This window comes from Saprolegnia diclina, assembly GCF_000281045.1.
Source record: "Saprolegnia diclina VS20 unplaced genomic scaffold supercont1.14, whole genome shotgun sequence".
Lineage (NCBI taxonomy): Eukaryota > Oomycota > Saprolegniomycetes > Saprolegniales > Saprolegniaceae > Saprolegnia > Saprolegnia diclina.
Genome location: NW_008246081.1, coordinates 598,142 through 615,767, shown reverse-complemented (window position 1 = coordinate 615,767; position 17,626 = coordinate 598,142). Strand labels below are relative to the sequence as shown.

Here is a 17,626-nt window from a genome sequence, read left to right as displayed (position 1 = left end):
TTCCGGATACGAAACGGTTTCCGGATCTTGTGGCAGCGGTAGTTTCGAAGCAGTCGGCGTCGATGTGGAAGCCGTCGGGGTCCATCGTGGGCAAGACGCAGGGGCTGGACGACCTGCCGCTGGTAGGCGCGGTCGCCGGCGAAGGCTCATCCTCGAGCTTTAGGCGCTGCAGCAGGACATCAATGACTTCTTGCACTTTGCCCAGAGCCGCAAGCAGCAGAAGCTCGTGCCACGTATCAACAAGTACGCAAGCGCCGATGGCCGCGATCGCACTCATGGCGCATGGCACATTAGGGTCGACTTTGCCAAGGCGATGCCAGAGTCGGACTACGCTGTGTGCTTGCAGCTCCAAGTGCTCACAAAGGAATACCAAGAGGTGCGTTAGATACATGACGTGGCAGGACAGGACGACGCCGCTATCGCATTGTAGGGCTGGCCTATCTCGGCCATGACGTCGTCGATTGCCAACATGTCGCTCTCGTCCATGTCGATGGACCGCGGCAAGTTTAGCATCGCGGTGCGGATACCAAAGGCGTATCCTGCCCAGTCGCCCGACATCTCGTGCGTCACGGGCGGCGAAGTATGAGCTTTCTTACAAAGTGATCTCAACGCGTGCATGTAGAACGTACCGGTGGAGCTCAAGCAAGGCGCCAACGTTGTGCTGCCATGGCTCCAGAACGGGTGGCCCGCCGACTACTCGCTCGTCCACTTTGCTGAAGACCTCTGCAAAGCACTCGAGGCGCCCGATAAGATTCATACGACGAGCTTTATCGCCGAGCAGCAAAAGGTCTTTCCGCTGCACATGGGGCCAGAGCACTCGACACGAACGTCGCCGACCGAGGTGCACAAAGGTAGTGGCGACCGCGTTGCCGCCGCGTTTGACCGCCGTGGCTAGAGCATGCGTCCAAGGAGGCAGCGCCTGCCAACGCGGATCTGCTCCTCTTTCCAGACTTGTATGCGCCCCCGGAGCAAAAGAAGACCAACCCGTTCGGCACCGCCGAGCGCCCGACGCAATCACCACACACGTCGCAGAAGCGACACAGTCCGCCGCCGTCGAGCTTGCCCGCGCCGCTGCCCGACGCACGCGCCGTGCCGACGCAGGATCTGCTCGACCTGCCATCGACGCCATATGCGGCACCGGGGCGGCTGAGTCCGCGCGGGAGCACGCTGTCGCCGCGGACCCCGTCGTTTGAGAACGGCTATCGCAGCAACGAGTGCTACATCAAGTGCAAGTGGAATGGCGAAGCGCGCCGATTCGCCTTCGACCGGAGTCTGAGCTTTGCGCAGCTGCAAGAGTCGATCCACCGCCTCTTCCAGATCCCATTGTCGACGACATTGACGCTGCTGTACCACGACAGGTGGAACGACTTCAAAGCCTCTCATATCTGAGTCGTCGTAGCGACGGCGACAAGTGCTTGCTCTCGTCGGACGAGGTACCTGCCTCCACACGTAGCTTGGCTGCAGCAATCGTGTAGGAGCTGCGCGCAGCGCTCTCTCACTTTCCTGACACGCTCGTGCTCCAAGTGGACAGTAGTACTGGCAACGGTGGTCCTGTCGCCAAGCATTCTGTGGGCGTAGGCAAGAGCGACGAGGCAGCCGTCGCCAAGTCGGAAAGTGCGTCGGCCGCCAAGGCGCCAGCCCCCAAGTCCGACGAGGCGACATTGCGCGAAATCAAAATCGAGGTACCTCCGTAGCAAGAGAATCGACAGCTTACAAAGAACGTAGGATGTCAAACTGGAGAAGTGCATTGGTGTCGGCTCCAGGTACGACTCCGCTGCAATGATTGCGACGACTGTGTGCGAGACACACGCATGGTAGCTGCAAGGTATACAAGGCGATCTGGCGGGGCACCGAAGTGGCCATCAAAAAGTGAGCGGGTGTATCTTGATACGTTGATAGAAATCACATCGAGTAGGTTTTCGTCGCTCAATGCAGAACAAGTCAATAAGGAGTTCAAGCACGAAGTGACCATGATGACGCACCTCGGATGCCACCCATGCATTGTCCTCTTGCTCGCTGTGTGCACGACACCGCGTAGTATCGTGTTCGAGTACCTTCCTTTCTCGCTCTTGTGCGTCGCGCTCGTACTTCGCACATGTGTCTCATGGCGGCTACTAGCGAGCAAATCAACGGGTCCCAAGACCCGACCAAGAAAATTCCGCCGTTCCCCAACACGTGGCAGAAGCGGCTGCAAATGATCGTACGGCACATCGCTATCGCATCGCACAAGGATCGTGTAGATGGACGTGGCGCGCGGCCTTCAGTTTCTGCATTCGTTCAACATTGTGCACCGCGACCTCAAGTCGCTGTACGATACGCTGTTGGAGGCACGGTTTCGATCTTGTTTGATGGTAGGAACCTTCTCATCACGGACGAAGGGCGTGTCAAGCTCGCGGGTACGTGCTGTTGCGCGTCCTTGGTCTGGGATGCGATGGACTCTAGACTTTGGCATTGCCAAGGTCGCGCTCGAGAACGAGTTTATGACGCGGTGCTGCGGCACGTACCAATGGATGGCTCCGTACGATGCAGAGACTCGTCTCGCTCTCATGCGCGCTGTAGCGAGGTGATTGTGTCGCAGACGTACTCTGTGAGCGCCGACATTTACAGTTTTGGCATCGTCATGTGGGAGATCTGCGAGGCGTCGGTCCCGTTCGCTGACACGCCAGCGGCGCTTGTCGCGATGGCCGTCATCCAAGAAAACAAGCGCCCGACCATCTCCGCCAACATCCCGACGGTACAAACTCGTATGGTGTCGACGCTTTCCACACACAAATCGGTAGCCGCTCAAGGACCTCATCACGAGCTGCTGGGACAAGGAAGCGTCGTGTCGCCCGGACGCCGCGACCATCGTCTCTGTCCTGACCAACTTTCTGCAAGCGAGCCAAGCCACCGCGTCCGGCTAACGCATCCCACAAAATATGACACGTCGACTTTGTATTTAGACTATTTGTGCGCAAACCATGTAGAGTTAGGACGATGACGGCAGGCGCGGCGGCGGCGTGGGCAGTAAGAAGCGCCGACCAGACAAGGACGCGGACGCAACGCTCCTATTCCATGGACTTGAGCGCGTGATTCCGTCATCCTAACGCACCGCTGACGATGGGAGCTGGGCGGCGTCGCGTCGGGGACAGGTCGACGGAAGCGGCGCAAGAGCGCTTCCATGGTGGACGGGTGGATGCGCCCTTCTTCTGCTGGATCCAAGGCGCGAATGAGCACCGTGATCTACACCGATGATGTCAGGAGCCATACTGAAAATATGATCCAACGTCGGTCTGGGACCATCCAAGGCCCAAGCCAAAGAGCACTTGGCGTAGGTTGTAGGCGCTCACTGCGCCATCGCCGCTGGCATTCTCCGTGCCAAAGAGCCCGAGCACATGCAGTCGATGGCTCGACATGTAGGCTTCGAGCGCGGGAATGAGCTACGAGACATGAGAGCCGACAAAACGGACGCTGCTTACGATGTGGAGGTGACTCGACGACCGCATGCACGGGCTCGACTTGGGGCGCGGGGACTGCGCGCGGATGCCAACGGGGGGTTTTGGCGCGGCCTCCACTCTACGAGCACATTTGCGACTCGAAATCGAAGCGCCGCTCTACTGTTTGGTCAGATAGAGACGACGCGAGGCTTCCACGTCGATAGCGGGGGCCACCGTATCCTAACACCATTCGTATGTACCACCTGTGCCCACGTGGTTGTTGGTACTGGCAGGCTAAACCCATTGCGCCACACAAGGGCGAGGTCGTCGGGTGCTTTGGGGGGGCGCGGGCTCGCTGCGACGACAGGCTTTTTCTACCAAACCCGTGACCGAGAAGCAAAGCAGTAGGAGCAGCTACAGCGTCGTAACACAGAATCTTCTTCATCATGACGTGGATGTTCTGGAGGTGTTCGCGTGTCTCGTGGCGCTCTTGGGACTTGCGATTTCGACTCAGTCGTTTGGCGCTATCAAAACGTAGTCGTTGTCGCTTCTTATGGAAGCAGACTGTACAAGGGGGTGGGGGTCGTATTTCGCGGTGGCAAGTGACGGCGTTGGGCTCCTATCGGGTGTGAGACGGCGCAATCGCAAAAACACTCTGCGTACGAAGCCGCGCGAGGGGCGAGAGCGGTGGTCGCGTCACCGTGCTGCCTATATGAGGCGACAGCATCGACGCTAACTAGGATACCGGAAGATACCTGCGATAGGGTTGATGCTCATGAGCTTGAGCTGGTGGTTGACCTTCTCATCGTAGATGCCATCACGGCCCCCGACGTTGCGAATGTCGTTGCGGAACGTTGGCGCCATTTCACAAGTGCTAATTCGGGGCGTCAATGTCGACGCCACGGAGTTCGAGACAGTTGCGTGACAAGGGCGCGTGGTCGACCGTGCCATCTTGGCGCCGCCATTTTGTGCACCGGTATGCATGGCGGCACCGCCAACGTGTCAAGAGACGGAAGTGGCTTCATTTTCGTTTCCATGGTGCTAAGAATGTACACCAGCCACCACCTCGTGAATGCATTCGACGGCTTTTGGCTTGACACTAATGTTGTTTGGTCAATCGAGCATTGTGTATATATTGTCTGTGCATCAAAATACGCTGCAAACGAAGCGGGACTATCGTTTATAAACAGGGTTACCACCGAAAGTGTTGTTGGTCGGCTTGGTCGTCGTCGTTGACGTGGTTGTCGTTGTCTTGCTGTTTGATCTGTCGCTGGGGCTGCGACCGCCACATGACTTGGCGGCCCTTGCGCTTTTTGGGCGCTTGCATGCTGCGTTCCATGGACTTCTTCATGCGCTCTTCGTACATTTTGGTTTGCTGCGCAATGCGCTCTTGCCGCACGCGTTCGCGGCGCTCCTTTTCCTTTTCCTTCTCGGCTTTGACGACATAGTCCTCGGGCATGTGCTCGATCGCGCTGAGCAAATCTTCGAGCCGCGCCTCAAGGTCCGTGAGCATGAAGAGCGTGTTCGGGTTCGAGTCGGCTTCGAACCCGCAGCGCTGGTACACTTCGAGGACCTTGTCGTGGAGTTCTTGCAGCATGCGCTCTTGGACGTTTTCGCCAGTCCCGGCCATGGCGCGCTGCCGTAGATGGTTGGCCTTCTCGTCTTCGGCGTTGATTTGCTCGCGGAGGTCGTCAATGTTTTGTTTGAGCACTTGGGTCTTTTTGTTCATTTTTTTCTTGGTCTCGCGGTAATTTTGCTTGAGCTCTTCGAGCGACTGCTCCGTCTCTTGACTGTTTTGAATCAAAAACAAGTTGCTTTCTTCGAGCGCTGTAAAGATGTCGAGCAGCTGCTGCGGGTTCTGAAAGTACATGGGCAGCTCTTCGCCGCTGCTCGTGGCCGCCATGTCGTCGACCGCGGGCATGGGCGGCACAGCGCTGGACGCGACCGCCGCTTTGGGTTTCTCGGCCTTTTTCTTGCTCTTGCCGTCCTTTTCGGCCGCCCGCTCGGCCGCGCGATCCCGCTCCTCTTGCTCGGCGAGCGCTCGGCCGCGGATCGCTTCCCACTCGGCCATGGCCTTGGCCTTCTTCTTCCGCAAGCGATCTTGCTGCCGCTTCTTCTTGCGCTCCATTTGCTCGGCTTCCCACTCGGGCGGCGTGAGCTCGTCGAGAAACGCCTTGTATTTCAGGCAGTCGTCGAGCTGCTCCTTGAGCTTGGACATGTCGCTTTGCACGAGCTGGATTTGCTGGTTGAGCTTTTTGATCTCCTGGACGCGGTCGGCTTTGGCTTTGGTTTCCTTCTCGGCCTTCTTGATGGCTTCGTGCGCCTTCTTGTCGTTCTCCTTGAGGAACGTGTCGAAGCGCACGGCGTCTTCCTCGAGCATGAGCTCGCTCTTCTTGAGCGCCTCTTCTTTGAGCTGCGCCTTCTCTTCGAGCTTCCGAATCTCTTCGCGCTTGGTGTCGAGCGACATCTACGGTGCGGCCATGACATGTTGTTGGTTGTCGAGGATTTCCGACCTGGACAAGGAACATTTCCCGCTTCTTCGCAATAAAGTCGGCCATGTTCTCCTTCTCCCGGCGGCGGTCGCTCGAGATGGCCGCGGTCGCCGCCGCGACGAGCCCCCGCGTCTGCTTGGACTGGGCGACGTTGACCATGTCGGGCGCCTGCACGTCAAATATATGTGAAAACGCAAGACGAGGTACAGGGACGGACGCTGTCGTCGAATTTGAACCGGCGAATGTTGCCGCGCTTGGACGAGTTGGTGAGCTTTTCGTGGATCTTGAGCCGCGCATTGCGCTCACGGTCCTCGTCCTTGCGGCGCTTGATGTCGTCGCGCATACGAAAGACCTCTTCGTCCGACGGCAGCGTGAACGGGTTGGCGCTGGACGCGCTGTCTACATTGCCCTTAGCCTCCGCAATCATCGAGAGGCGTCCAGACCATTGTTGGTCGACTCCATTCGCGCCGCGTTCGTTTCAATCAAGCGCCGACTTGTGAGCTAACTTTAGCGAAGAAGCTTTGTCCCAGTTGACGTGAGGAAATGTCGACTGACGGGATCGTGCTCTTGGATTTTACAAACCTACAATCGCGTGACTACTGTCGATGGTGATCAAGGGTACGTTTCTCATTGATACGCTGCTGCAATCTCACCGAGCACAGGTCATTATCATTTCCCAGGATATTCGAGCGTGGGTCTGATACTAGGCAAGACTTGCATCTTTTGGGACTCGGTTCAAGCGAGCCCCATCGTCTTGTCATGATGGCATTTGCCGACAGCGTCCGATCAGCAATGTCACTGTACCACGCCTCCAGTTCATCATATTAGCGCTTGGACGCTGTACGTAGTTCGAACCTACCCTCGTTCAAACAGTCTTCTCAACAGCAGCCCCACCAATGTGATCCCCAGTCTTCGCTTCCAGGGACACCGCGATGCGGCAGTGTGAGCTGGCAGAGTGGCATCACCAAAACACCATCACTCACGCTTTCAGGAATGTTGTTCGACTTGCGGAGTGTGCGAAATGGCACACAGCAAAGATGGTCATGAGTCTGGCCGAGCTGGCGCAACGCGTCCGGATGCCCCAGTGCGTCCGCTGCGACAACGGCGCGTCATCCGTCGCGAGCCTTATGGAGAAGCACATGAGCGTAGGCGGCGTCGACGTCACGTGGCCGCTCTCACCAGCGTCGCTCGCTGCGCTCTCGTCGCAGTTGGCCAACCACGCAACCGTTGTCATCGACTCGGCGGTTCCACCCGATTTTGCGGACGCCAACCAATGCCACAAGGCTGTCCATGAGCTTGTCGGCAGCACCGCCAGCAATCGCTTCGAATTTGCCCATGTGGCCATTGACAGCGTCGGGTCCGCGTTGGCGTTAACGCCAGCAACCTATCCAGCCGAGGCCTTTGCGACGCTGGTGTATTTTCTGCCGTCCGATAGTGTCGGCGGGGCCGTCACCATATCTTGTGACAGCCGGACGACAACGTATGACGCGCTTGATGGACACACCATCGCCTTCTTCAACGCCTGCGCAGTCTCGGTGGCGCCCATCGTGTCGGGTCACCGCGGCGTCGTCGTGTACCATGCCGTCTACGAGCCTACGTCGTTAGGTACGCGGCTGTTTGGCCCGCCATCGCTGCCTTCGATCGACTATCTCGAACGGGCCATCGTCAAGCACGCGGGCCAGCCGCACGTGGCGGTGGCGGCGGTGCTCGAGACACCGTGTACAGCACCGTCGTTTGGGACACTAGGAGGCCGCGACAAGGCGCTCGTGGACTGGCTGCTTGCAAAAAAACGCTTTGACGTGGCATTTGTCCGCGCAGGAGGTCGAGGCAATGCACTGGAGAATGCGGCGTTCATGCCCGAGTCGTTCCATCCGGCATGTAAGACGCCGGCCATCGTGCGAGACGCGTGCCGGGATCGGCCCCTCAAAGCGCTCATCGACCTCGACGTCGGCGCTACACTGGACGTTCCTGCCTTTCACGCGTACCTCGTCTTTTGGCCCAAAATGCTTCGCGTCTGTGTCCTTGGATTCGATCGCACGCTTCGCTTACTGGATGACGCTGTGCGTGGTGACGTGGACGACGACCTCGGGTACGGCTCGACACGTGAGCTCATTGTGGTGGCGACACGCTACTTGCTCTCGGACGTACACAAACCAAGTCTTCGCACCGACACCGTTCTCTTGACTCTGGCGTCGGCGCTCAATACCTATGGCGACGCCGTCCTCGTCAACACGTTCTTGATGAGTTGCCACTGGCGTGAATTTGACGCCATGGCGGATGAGATCGCAACTGCGGAAGCGCGTCGGTACCGAGCAACGCAGTCGCTTCTGCTCCTTCATCACTTGCGCGACACGACCAGCATGACGTTCCGCCTCGACGTGCTGTCGCGGCTCTTGGACGCCGTGCCCGAGGCGCGGCATCAGGTGCGGACGATCGCGCTGGCGTGGTGGCAGACCATGCTCCAAAAGCTGAGGGTACAAAACTACGCGCCCGATACGTCCTTGCTTGTAGATGGCATGCGTCTTGAGGCGTGCCTCGATCGTACTCTCGTCGCGCCGGAGGCCGAAGCTACATTGGCGACTCGGCTGCCGTCATCGGTCGTGGCCGCGGTGCTCTCTTTTTTGCAGCATACACCACGTCTTGTTACTGTCATGGCGCTCCATCCGCGGGGCACGCCGGCGCTTCCGGCTGCCTTGTGGGCGCTCCCGTCGACGCCGATGCATTTGCGCCACGCATACCTGGCGCTCGCCATCGACCGGTTTTGCGTCTTGGACGCCGAACACGACGCAGGTGTTGCCTACTTGGTACTCTTGACGGCCGGTACGTCGATGGATGCGACAGTGGCGCGTGCGGCGCGCAAGAAATATGCGAGCGCTGCGTTTCAAGGCACGTTGGCGGTGCTGCTGACGACAGCCCTAACCCCACACCAAGCGGTTGTCGCCAACGAATGGCGGGTCTAGTTGCCAAACTACAAGTGTTTTTTCGCAAATAATTTGTCTCGACCGACCTCATTTTGTCGTCTTATAACCCGTACGGACGTGAAAATTGTGGCGGGAAGTGAATCGATCGCCAGCGCGTCGTCCCACCCGTACACAAGCAGGCTCTGATCCAGTTCAACTGCTATCACCGAAGGCGACTCCACTTTGTTTCCCTCAAATCATCCACCGCTATTCGCTCGAAGCCGCGGCCATGCGCCAGACATTGCACCCGAGCACGCCCGCGTACCGAAAAATCTGCGGCTACTACGCACGTGGCACGATCTCGCCACCGTTCGCAATTGTGATAGTTTCGAATTCTACCGGTACATAGCGCCAGCGCTCGCGGGACCGTTCGTTGAGGTAGAGCAAGTGTGTGGAGTGGATGCTGGACTGGAGCAAAGGAGTCCAACTTCATGAGAGGACACAGCGAGCACGAAGCAAGGCGCCCGCGCCCTCGCGGAAATATCGAAGGTTTCAAGGAATCTGATTCGCCGACGCTAGCCAATGAAAATGCGTCGTCAACGGCAACTGCACCGATCTTTGGAGAAATGCTTGCGGCCTTCAACCAGGACAGTGCGGCGACTGTGCACTTTATGGCGCTTCTCTCAACGAGGCTATTGACGTGCGTCTGGTGGGATCGCACGACTGGGGCTCCAGGCATGTACCTATTAAGTGTGGGTACGAACCAGAATCTGACCCAATTGTCAGATCGCGCTCGTCCTATCAGTTGGCGCCTTCTCGGCCACTGGTCGCATTTTTCGATGCTCCGCGCACGCCTCAAGTCGACGTTGGCCGCCGTCGCCACCGAGGCGGCCCCATGCCTCCGCGACATCCCTGTCGCGCCCGAGACGGGCTTTGGTCCGTTGCGCAGCAGCTACGCTTACTTTGCTGAGAGTGACGGGTTCCGCCTGCTCTTTGAGCGCTTCCACAAGCTCCACACGTCGCTCGGCCCGATCTACCGCCTCCGCTTTATGCCGTTCCAGCCGTACACGGTCAGTATTTCGGACCCAGACGCAGCCGCCGAGATCTACCGGCACGAAGGCGCGATGCCGCAGCGCCAGACCTTTGACTTTTGGAAGCTGTACCGGGACGAGCGCAACTTGCCCGTGGGCCTCGCCAACACCAACGAGTATGCCGTGTGGAAGAAGTACCGGCTCAGTTTGGGCGCCCATTTGCTGCAGCCGCACAACGTCGGCACGTGGGTGCCGCGTGTCGACGCTGTTGCGAACGACCTCGCCGCGCGCGTCTGCGCCCAAGCGAGTGCGTCGTCGACGGGCGAGGTGCCTGTGACGCTGCTCACCAAGGCATTTGCGCTGGAAGCGGTCTCGTCGCTCGTGTTTGGGAAGCGCATGGGCTGCTTGTCGCCCGACCACTTGACGCCGATCGCTCCGACGGCCCAGGCCTTGATCAGCGCCGTTGACGGCTTCTTTGCGACGTCGCAGCAGCTCATGGCGGTCCCGCCCAAGGCGCCACTTTTTGTGTACAAGCTACTGCCGGCGTACAAGGAGCACGTCATGCACTCGGACTATATCTTCCGCTTGGGGCACGAGATGGTGCAAGAAAAGCTGGCGTCGACCGAGGTCACGGCGCCCGACTTGCTCACGATGTTTCTGCAGCGGCCCGAGCTCGACGAGACGGACGCGATCACGCAGGCGATCGAGATTCTGTTCGGCGGCGTCGATACGACGTCAATTGCACTGCTCTGGTCACTCTACTGCATTGCGACGTCGCCCCATAGCCGCGAGATCCAACTCAAAATGCGTGCCGAGGTCGAGTCGATACTGGACGGCGCCACCGAATTTGACGCGGCCGCCCACGAAAAGCTCTCGTACATTCGAGCAGTCGTCAAGGAGACCCTGCGCCTGTACCCGGCGGCTAATCCGAACCAGCGGATTCTCTCCCAGGACATGACAGTTCTCGGCTACGACATCCCGAAGGGCACGAGCGTCATGATGGCCACGTACACGATGAGCCGCGACCCCGCCGTGTTTGACGAACCCGAGATCTTCAAGCCCGAGCGCTGGATTGACCGGGACCATGCGACACCCGCCGCCCGGAAGAAGAAGGCGTACTCGACACTGCCCTTTGGCATGGGCTCGCGCAGCTGCATTGGCCGTCGCTTGGCCGAGACCGAAATTTACCTCGCTCTCGCGCACCTTGTTCGCCGCATGGAGATGCAGTGGATCCCCGAAGAGACGCACCCCAAGCCTATTTTGCAGCTCCTGCTCGTGCCCAACAAGCCGTTGACATTGCGCTTCCAGCCCTGGACTACGTAGCCTTAACCATTGCAATACAGTGTATGGATCTTGGTAGTAACCTCGGCGGGTCGTCCACGACCAGGCTCGATGGACTATGCAGTACGGTTGCCTTCATTCGAGCCAACGCAGAATTTGCTGCCAACGTATCTTGGGCCATGACCAACCTCGTTTTACCGGACATCCGGATACAAGCAAATCAACCGAGCTCGTCAAAAGGACGTTTTCAAACCGGCGACAATGGCTGACGCCGACCTCTTTGCCTATGTCCAAGGGATCATGCTTCCGCACTGCTTCAATCACAAGAGCCGAAATACGGACGCGCGAATGACCATCTGCGGTATCGATGTCGACTGGCCGCTTTCGCCCGAGCACGCGGCGGCCTTGCTGACAAGTCCGGACCAGCTACGTGTGCTGCCGCCAGCAGCCGTCACGTCCTGCGCCCATCTCAATAACGAGGAGTCGTGGAGTCAGGTTCTAGACCGACTGAAGCTGACTGACTATCGCCCCTACGACGTCGAGCTTGCGCATGTGGCTCTCGACGGCGTTGGGTCGGCGTCCGTACTTCGGGCGTTGCACGGCCCAGCACATACGTTTGCGACGCTGCTGTACTTTTGCCCGTCCGACTGCGTGGGCGGCGCCGTCACCATCACGTTCGACGACCGCACGACAACGTTCGACGCGCTCGACGGGCAGTATGTGGTCTACCTGAACACATGCACTGTCGCCGTCGCCCCCATTGTCTCTGGCACCCGCGGCGTTCTTGTGCACCATGTCGCGTACCACGCGTGGACGCACAAGGTTGCCATGGTGTGGGCACCGCCGCCGCTGCCGTCGCACGTCCAGATCGACCAAGCGATTGCGAATCAAGCCGAGGAAGAGTACTGCGCGATGCAGGTCATCCTGGAGACCCCGAGCGCATCGCCACATTTCGCCTCGCTCGGCGGCCGTGACAAGGCAGTCGTCGACTGGCTTTTAGACGCTGGCTGCTTTGACATGGCGTTCATGCGCGTCGGCGAGTACCACACGTACGTCTGGGGGAACGGCGCTGACGAGCCGACTTACCCGATCGCGCTCCTCGACGAGACGTTTCATCCGCAATGCGCGACGCCGGCGCTCGTGCAGGAAACCTGTCGGTGGCGCTCGATCGCAACGTTTCTCTACGGCGACGTGAATGCCTTCCACGAGATGGACGCGTCCCTCGCCTGCCTCGTCTTTTGGCCCAAGGCCAACCGGTTGACACTGCTCGGTCTGCCGCGGACCATCGCGCTACTGCGATCGATCTTGAGTGGTAGCCCCCAAGACGACGACAACCTCGGGTTCGAATCGCGCTCGGCGCTCTTTGCAGCTGCGACGCGCCTCTTCATCTCCGACGAACCGGGTCCGAAGCAAGATGAGCGCACGACAGAAATGCTTTTGGAGATCGCGCGTCTCCTCTACGACTATGGTGACGTGACGCTGCTCGGTCAGTTCCTTTCCGAGCGCCAGTGGGATACGCAGTACGAGGTGGCAGCGCTCGTGGCGATGGCCGTCCACCGATTTGGCCGCGCGGCCATGGACGCACCGATGCGCAACCTGCATACGCTGACGTCCGCGCGATTCCGCTACCACGTCCTTTGCCATTTGACCACATTCCTGGATGCGCAGCTGGACGCTTGGTGCTACGACCTTGCGCGCGGCTGGTGGTCAAACGCGCGCGACGCGGTGGCTTACAGATACATGCCACCGACGGAAGAAAAGCTTGTCGGCGCGCTCGAGCTCCAAGCATGGATGTGCAAGCATGCTGTCACGCCGACCACTCGCGCCCTCTTGAGGATGCGACTGCCATGCGATCTCACCGATAGCATCTGTGCATTCCTTCTCGACGTGCCACCGCTCCTGGATATTCTCATCCAGCATCCCAAGGGGGTCCGGGCGCTGCCTGCCGCCTTGTGGGCGGTTGCGCTGCCACCCGCTTTGCACAGCGCCTACGTGGCCCTCGCGATTCGTCGGTGCTGTGACGGCGACGCCAAGAACGACGCGGGGTTGGCCCACCTGCTGCTGCTCACCGCGGGCTCGAAAGCTTGCCAAGGCGTCGAGGCGGTCGCGACGCATCGGCGCACAAGCCCCCGATTCCAGCACGCGCTGCAGGCGCTGCAAGCAGCGGCGACGTCCTCTGCAGCGCAAACGGCCGTTCTCCGCCAATTCCTAACTCGCTAGTTTCGTGTCTGAGTTAAAAAGGACACTTTTTGTATAGTTGAGAGAACATAAGTTTGAAAAAGTACATTTTTGTGCAATTATGGACTCAAGGAGGAGTATAGACGCTTGTCATGGGACGCAAGAGACGAGAGGACATTATTGCTACCGAGTTGCAGGAATGTCCGAAGCTCGATGACCAATTTTGTGGGTTTGAAGCCGCATACCAGTATTGTAATATGAAGGGCAGCTTGATGTCCGGAAAAACTCCGGAAATTTCCGTGTTCCCGTGCAAACAAAAAACGACCAAGTCCGTTGGTCGGTCAGCGATCCAGCAGCAGCATGCGCTTGCGCTTCCACGTGTCCCTCGACGCGTCCAACGAGATCAGCTTCAAGGCGCTCAAGGCCACGCTAGGCGAGGACACGGCGCCGGTCGAGGCCGCGCCCACCGATGCGTCTGCGCTGCCGCACGAAGACGGGCCGCCATCCACGCCGCCACTCGTACCCGCGCGCCCGAGTCGTGGCAAGTTTAACATCATCGAGCACCTCGAGCAGCGCTATGGCCGCGGCGGGCCGCTCGACATGAAGGACACCGTCGTGCGCAAGAACGTCGACCACGACGACCTGTACGACTCGGACGACTCGTTCATCGACGACACGGACTTGCACGAGTCGATCGAGAGTACGTACTCGAAAACACAGGTCAAGACCAAGCACAGCGGCTTCTTTGTGAACGCGGGCGACCGCATCGAGACGATCAAGGAGCTCAAGGCGGCGCCGGTCGCGCGCGGTGTCGACAACGACGACGAGCCACTCCGGAAGAAGAGCAAGAAGCACGCGGAAGAGATGGACGACTGGGGCGACGAGTGGCAGCCCGGCGCCGAGGTCGACGCTGTCGTCGCCAAGTTTCGCGAGTTTGTCGCGAGCTGTACGTTCAATCTCATGTGTTCGCCTTTCACAGTCCGCATCTAGATTTTGCCGAGCACGGAACCACAAAGGCATGGCCACCGGCCTTTGACGACGGGTTCCGCGACGTCGATCGGACCGTCGTGAACGCCCACCCGCAGCGCTGGCGCGTCAACGGGTACATTACGAGTCTGATGCAATTTCTGCCCTACACCAAAACGTCACTGCGCGGCCACATGGCCCGGCTCGAAGCCCGCGACCATGCGCGCCAGGCCAAGACCGACGCCGACGACCACTTTCTCGATATGGCCAAGCTCGTACGCCGTCATTTGCCGACGTTGTCTCACGCCCAGTAGGTCGAGCCCCACAAGGTTCGCGCGGAAGAGAGCGACGTCATGTCGGTCGACGGCTTCAAAGAAGGTACACGATGGGCTTGCGTCTGCATACGTATGGGATGGTGTAGACGTCCTCAAGGACACGGCGTTGGCGGTGGCTACGTACAGCGCGGCCGCCAAGATGGAAGACTGGGTCACCAAAGAGAACGAATACCGGTACGAACGCGCGGCTCGTACAATACGTGGCACGCTCACGCTGCGTAGACAGCTCCTCAAGCAAGACGACAAGAAGCACTTGGACGAGGCCGAGACAGTGATTCTGAGCGTCCCGAAGGAGCGAAATCGGCTCTACACCAAGGTGCGTGTTTGGATGACTTGGGTGGATGTTGAAACGCTACGGTAGATGGTCGGCTGCTTTCCGACCAACTCGATCGACATGGCTGTCGTTCGGGACCTCGTCAAGCTCGGCCGGAAGGAGAGCGGTCACAGCGCGACGCCCCACGTAACGCCGCTGACGAAGAAGGCGGGTGCCACGGCAGCCAGCGCCACCGGCGCCGCCAAGAAGGTGCTCAAGACCCCCAAACCGCCCAAGGCAGCGGACGCCGACAAGGTTCCGGATGCCGCAACCAAGGCACCAGCACCGGCGCCGAAGCGGCCGGCCAAGCCCATCAAGGCGCGGCGATTCGAAGTGTGTCCTGTCTGGTCTCCGCACGACTTTATCGAGCGCAAGGTTGCGTAACTTCAGACACGCGATTTGACATAAGATTATTGCTGCAGCGAAGAGCTGCGATAGCCCCACGGGCGAAACGTGGGCGTGAGCGCACGAGGATAACCGGGATACCCCGGCTGTGCCAAGTGGCGTGGCGTTGGCGAGCGGGGAGGGCTCGGTGCTGGCGACGGCGATGGCGGCGGGGACGGCATGCCCGACACGAGAGTCTCAAAGCTGGGCGCAGAGTACGCAGGGTAACCTGGCTGCGCCACGAAGCGAGGTACCTCTGGTGGTGGCGCGGGCGCGGCGACGGGCGCTGGTGCAGGCCGCGGTGGGTCGGGCCGGCTAATGAGCTGGACGGCGATGTGCAGCTCGCCTGCGTACATGGTGCCGTAGTAGAGCGGGTACCATCGGTCGTAGAGCTGACCGACCTTCCAGTCGCGGACGCGGAAGAGGCAGGCGCCGAGCATGCCCCTCTCCAGGTCGTTCTTGTCATAGACCTCGAGCTGGAAGACGTCGGTCTCATACAGGCTGACCGTAAAGGTCATCTTGCGGTACCAGCGGGGGGCATTCCCTCCGTTCGCAGCCACGTCGGTGATCTCTCGTTGGTTGCCCAGCGTGCCCCTGCAGAAGGGCGCGAGCGGGCTGTAGTCGTCGAGGACCACGAGGTTGCGCGCGGCCGGCGCCCGGACGTCGAGCTGCAGCATTGATACGGCAAAGTGGGAATTGAATTTTAATACCATTGCACAATTCCACTTACAAACATCAAGTACACCATGGAGATTTCAGCCGAATAAAAAGGACTGCAGGGAAAATCCTTCGAAACAACGCTGTTGACGTTGCCAACAGAGAGTCGGCGAAACGACGTGCAGGGATCTAACAGCACGCAACCTATCAGGGCAGGACCACAACCGTACGCACCCCAGCTCGGACCCGATTTTGTATCGGTACGTGATGGCGATAGCCCCTTAGCGATTCCGCGAAGGTCGAGAAGGAGGCTTGCTTGCACGGATCGTTGCCGTGGAGAAATCCTTGCTCGAGGAGGGTGGCGCATTGCAACACGGGAAATTCTGCGATTTTCTCGGGAAGCCATCATGTATCCGGACGAAGAGTGTAGGTTTAAGCTCGTCGTTTGTATTGGATGGATGCTGGGTTTACCGGCAGCTGGCTAAAAAAAGTTGGCCAACGCATTTCCCATTTCCTATTTCCCAGAATGCCCGAGCTCCACGTCCGCGCGGTCTCGGCCCGCAACCTCCATGACGCCCAGACCTTTGGGAAGCAAGACCCGTACTGCAAGGTCACGGTCGGCCACCGCACCTTCAAGACGCGCGTCCACGACAATGGCGGCCGCAACCCGGTCTGGAACGACAAGTTTGTGTTTGAGGTCGCCGACATGCAGCTCTCGCAGCTCGTGATTGAGATCTGGGACAGCAACTTCACGAGCGACGACTACATTGGCACGTGCCGCCTCCCCATGAGCATCTTTGCGAGTGGTCAAGTCGTTGACCAGTGGTACCCGGTCAACTACCGCAACCAGCAGCGTGGCGAGATCAACCTCCGCGTTCAAATGCTCGGGGTCGCCGGTGCCCACGCACCGCCGGCGTACGGCCACCAACAGCCCTACGCTGCGCCACCTCCTGCCTACCAGCAGCCCGCCCAGCCGGCCTACGCGCAGCCCTCGGCGCCCGGGTACCCGAGTGCGCCGCCCGCCTATGGCCAGCCCCCCGCGTACAACGGCGGGTATGCTCAGCAACAGCAACAGCAGCAGCAGCAGCAGCAGCAGCAGATCCACCAGCAGCAACACCAACTTCAGCAGCAGCAGCAAGCGATGCAGCAGCAGACGATCCAGCAGCAGCAGATGCAGCTGCAACAACAGCAAGCCCAGCTCGCGCAGCAGCAGGCACAAATGGCCGCCCAGGCGTCGCGTCCCATGTATGCCCCGCCACCGCCGGTGTACGCTGCACCTCAACCAGTGTACGCTGCCCCGCCCCCGGTGGTGATGGCCCCGCCGCCGGTCATTGTTGGCCCGCCGCAGGTCGTCATGGGGGGCCCGGTGGTGTACGGTGCGCCGGCCCCGGTCATGTATGGTGGCGGCTATGGCTACGGTGGCGGCTACGGCGATGGCTACGACAATGGCGGCGGTGTTGTTGCCGGCGCGGCCCTCGGCTTGGCCGGCGGCGTCATCCTTGGCGCGGCCTTGAGTGACGACGGCGGCTTCTTTGATTAAGATCTAGGTAGCAATGCCTTCTAAGTAAACTACTACTATATATGACTTGGACTACGAGATACAAGGCTTAACAACCCGCAGTCGGAACATTCCAGCGTTGCGCCAGAGCTACGAGCGCGGGCAAGGTGCTCGG

General features: G+C 59.7%; 9 protein-coding genes across 11 annotated transcripts; 6 read left to right on the top strand and 3 right to left on the bottom strand.

Annotated features, from left to right (window-relative positions):
• The first annotated feature begins 26 nt into the window (after nucleotides 1-26).
• On the top strand, nucleotides 27-2,944 carry SDRG_05517 (TKL protein kinase). 3 transcript variants are annotated; one of them, XM_008611234.1, is made up of 18 exons: nucleotides 27-122; nucleotides 164-243; nucleotides 295-376; nucleotides 431-580; nucleotides 623-851; nucleotides 896-1,346; nucleotides 1,400-1,433; nucleotides 1,476-1,530; nucleotides 1,579-1,682; nucleotides 1,726-1,763; nucleotides 1,819-1,869; nucleotides 1,916-2,071; nucleotides 2,119-2,200; nucleotides 2,241-2,308; nucleotides 2,356-2,396; nucleotides 2,443-2,518; nucleotides 2,560-2,734; nucleotides 2,781-2,944. In XM_008611234.1, the coding sequence occupies exons 1-18, from the start codon at nucleotides 63-65 to the stop codon at nucleotides 2,901-2,903; spliced, it is 2,055 nt and encodes a 684-aa protein (XP_008609456.1). In that variant the 5' UTR covers nucleotides 27-62; the 3' UTR covers nucleotides 2,904-2,944. The 3 variants fall into 3 exon arrangements, with proteins under 3 accessions (XP_008609456.1, XP_008609455.1, XP_008609457.1); XM_008611233.1 differs by having other exon boundaries at nucleotides 896-1,358; XM_008611235.1 differs by having other exon boundaries at nucleotides 896-1,358; nucleotides 2,356-2,518.
• Nucleotides 2,945-2,950: 6 nt separating this feature from the next.
• Nucleotides 2,951-4,280, bottom strand: SDRG_05516 (hypothetical protein; the record flags this gene model as incomplete). Its single annotated transcript, XM_008611232.1, has 10 exons — nucleotides 2,951-3,047; nucleotides 3,092-3,222; nucleotides 3,267-3,419; nucleotides 3,459-3,555; nucleotides 3,598-3,656; nucleotides 3,704-3,790; nucleotides 3,835-3,940; nucleotides 3,987-4,035; nucleotides 4,080-4,124; nucleotides 4,172-4,280. 10 exons carry the CDS (start codon nucleotides 4,278-4,280, stop codon nucleotides 2,969-2,971), a joined length of 915 nt encoding a protein of 304 aa, XP_008609454.1. The 3' UTR covers nucleotides 2,951-2,968.
• A 239-nt stretch (nucleotides 4,281-4,519) lies between these two features.
• On the bottom strand, nucleotides 4,520-6,600 carry SDRG_05515 (hypothetical protein). The gene is made up of 5 exons (XM_008611231.1): nucleotides 6,531-6,600; nucleotides 6,352-6,490; nucleotides 6,126-6,307; nucleotides 5,930-6,076; nucleotides 4,520-5,883 (listed from the first exon to the last, which is right to left on the bottom strand). The coding sequence occupies exons 2-5, from the start codon at nucleotides 6,368-6,370 to the stop codon at nucleotides 4,609-4,611; spliced, it is 1,623 nt and encodes a 540-aa protein (XP_008609453.1). The 5' UTR covers nucleotides 6,371-6,490; nucleotides 6,531-6,600; the 3' UTR covers nucleotides 4,520-4,608.
• Nucleotides 6,601-6,924: 324 nt separating this feature from the next.
• On the top strand, nucleotides 6,925-8,919 carry SDRG_05514 (hypothetical protein). Its single transcript, XM_008611230.1, has one exon. The coding sequence runs from the start codon at nucleotides 6,946-6,948 to the stop codon at nucleotides 8,866-8,868; it is 1,923 nt and encodes a 640-aa protein (XP_008609452.1). The 5' UTR covers nucleotides 6,925-6,945; the 3' UTR covers nucleotides 8,869-8,919.
• A 525-nt stretch (nucleotides 8,920-9,444) lies between these two features.
• SDRG_05513 (hypothetical protein) lies at nucleotides 9,445-11,198 on the top strand. The gene has a single exon (XM_008611229.1). The coding sequence runs from the start codon at nucleotides 9,480-9,482 to the stop codon at nucleotides 11,160-11,162; it is 1,683 nt and encodes a 560-aa protein (XP_008609451.1). The 5' UTR covers nucleotides 9,445-9,479; the 3' UTR covers nucleotides 11,163-11,198.
• Nucleotides 11,199-11,368: 170 nt separating this feature from the next.
• SDRG_05512 (hypothetical protein) lies at nucleotides 11,369-13,424 on the top strand. The gene has a single exon (XM_008611228.1). The coding sequence runs from the start codon at nucleotides 11,382-11,384 to the stop codon at nucleotides 13,338-13,340; it is 1,959 nt and encodes a 652-aa protein (XP_008609450.1). The 5' UTR covers nucleotides 11,369-11,381; the 3' UTR covers nucleotides 13,341-13,424.
• Nucleotides 13,425-13,658: 234 nt separating this feature from the next.
• SDRG_05511 (hypothetical protein) lies at nucleotides 13,659-15,296 on the top strand (the record flags this gene model as incomplete). The annotated part of the gene is made up of 6 exons (XM_008611227.1): nucleotides 13,659-14,244; nucleotides 14,289-14,539; nucleotides 14,579-14,642; nucleotides 14,686-14,773; nucleotides 14,822-14,915; nucleotides 14,961-15,296. The coding sequence occupies 6 exons, from the start codon at nucleotides 13,659-13,661 to the stop codon at nucleotides 15,294-15,296; spliced, it is 1,419 nt and encodes a 472-aa protein (XP_008609449.1).
• SDRG_05510 (hypothetical protein) lies at nucleotides 15,235-15,986 on the bottom strand. The gene has a single exon (XM_008611226.1). The coding sequence runs from the start codon at nucleotides 15,971-15,973 to the stop codon at nucleotides 15,323-15,325; it is 651 nt and encodes a 216-aa protein (XP_008609448.1). The 5' UTR covers nucleotides 15,974-15,986; the 3' UTR covers nucleotides 15,235-15,322.
• A 480-nt stretch (nucleotides 15,987-16,466) lies between these two features.
• Nucleotides 16,467-17,554, top strand: SDRG_05509 (hypothetical protein). Its single transcript, XM_008611225.1, has one exon. The coding sequence runs from the start codon at nucleotides 16,480-16,482 to the stop codon at nucleotides 17,491-17,493; it is 1,014 nt and encodes a 337-aa protein (XP_008609447.1). The 5' UTR covers nucleotides 16,467-16,479; the 3' UTR covers nucleotides 17,494-17,554.
• Nucleotides 17,555-17,626: the final 72 nt, after the last annotated feature.

What these genes read in the sequence shown, in the direction of transcription:
- SDRG_05517 (XM_008611233.1), top strand. Translation starts at nt 63, where the DNA reads ATGTGGAAGCCGTCGGGGTCCATCGTGGGCAAGACGCAGGGGCTGGAC. An exon ending in ACGCTGCTGTACCACGACAG is followed by an intron (nt 1,359 to 1,399) that starts GTGGAACGACTT and finishes GAGTCGTCGTAG; the next exon opens with CGACGGCGACAAGTGCTTGC. An exon ending in AGGGCGTGTCAAGCTCGCGG is followed by an intron (nt 2,397 to 2,442) that starts GTACGTGCTGTT and finishes GATGGACTCTAG; the next exon opens with ACTTTGGCATTGCCAAGGTC.
- SDRG_05515 (XM_008611231.1), bottom strand. An exon ending in GGTTCAAATTCGACGACAGC is followed by an intron (nt 6,077 to 6,125) that starts GTCCGTCCCTGT and finishes TTTGACGTGCAG; the next exon opens with GCGCCCGACATGGTCAACGT. An exon ending in GGGAAATGTTCCTTGTCCAG is followed by an intron (nt 5,884 to 5,929) that starts GTCGGAAATCCT and finishes GCCGCACCGTAG; the next exon opens with ATGTCGCTCGACACCAAGCG.
- SDRG_05514 (XM_008611230.1), top strand. Translation starts at nt 6,946, where the DNA reads ATGGTCATGAGTCTGGCCGAGCTGGCGCAACGCGTCCGGATGCCCCAG.
- SDRG_05513 (XM_008611229.1), top strand. Translation starts at nt 9,480, where the DNA reads ATGGCGCTTCTCTCAACGAGGCTATTGACGTGCGTCTGGTGGGATCGC.
- SDRG_05512 (XM_008611228.1), top strand. Translation starts at nt 11,382, where the DNA reads ATGGCTGACGCCGACCTCTTTGCCTATGTCCAAGGGATCATGCTTCCG.
- SDRG_05510 (XM_008611226.1), bottom strand. Translation starts at nt 15,973, where the DNA reads ATGCTGCAGCTCGACGTCCGGGCGCCGGCCGCGCGCAACCTCGTGGTC.
- SDRG_05509 (XM_008611225.1), top strand. Translation starts at nt 16,480, where the DNA reads ATGCCCGAGCTCCACGTCCGCGCGGTCTCGGCCCGCAACCTCCATGAC.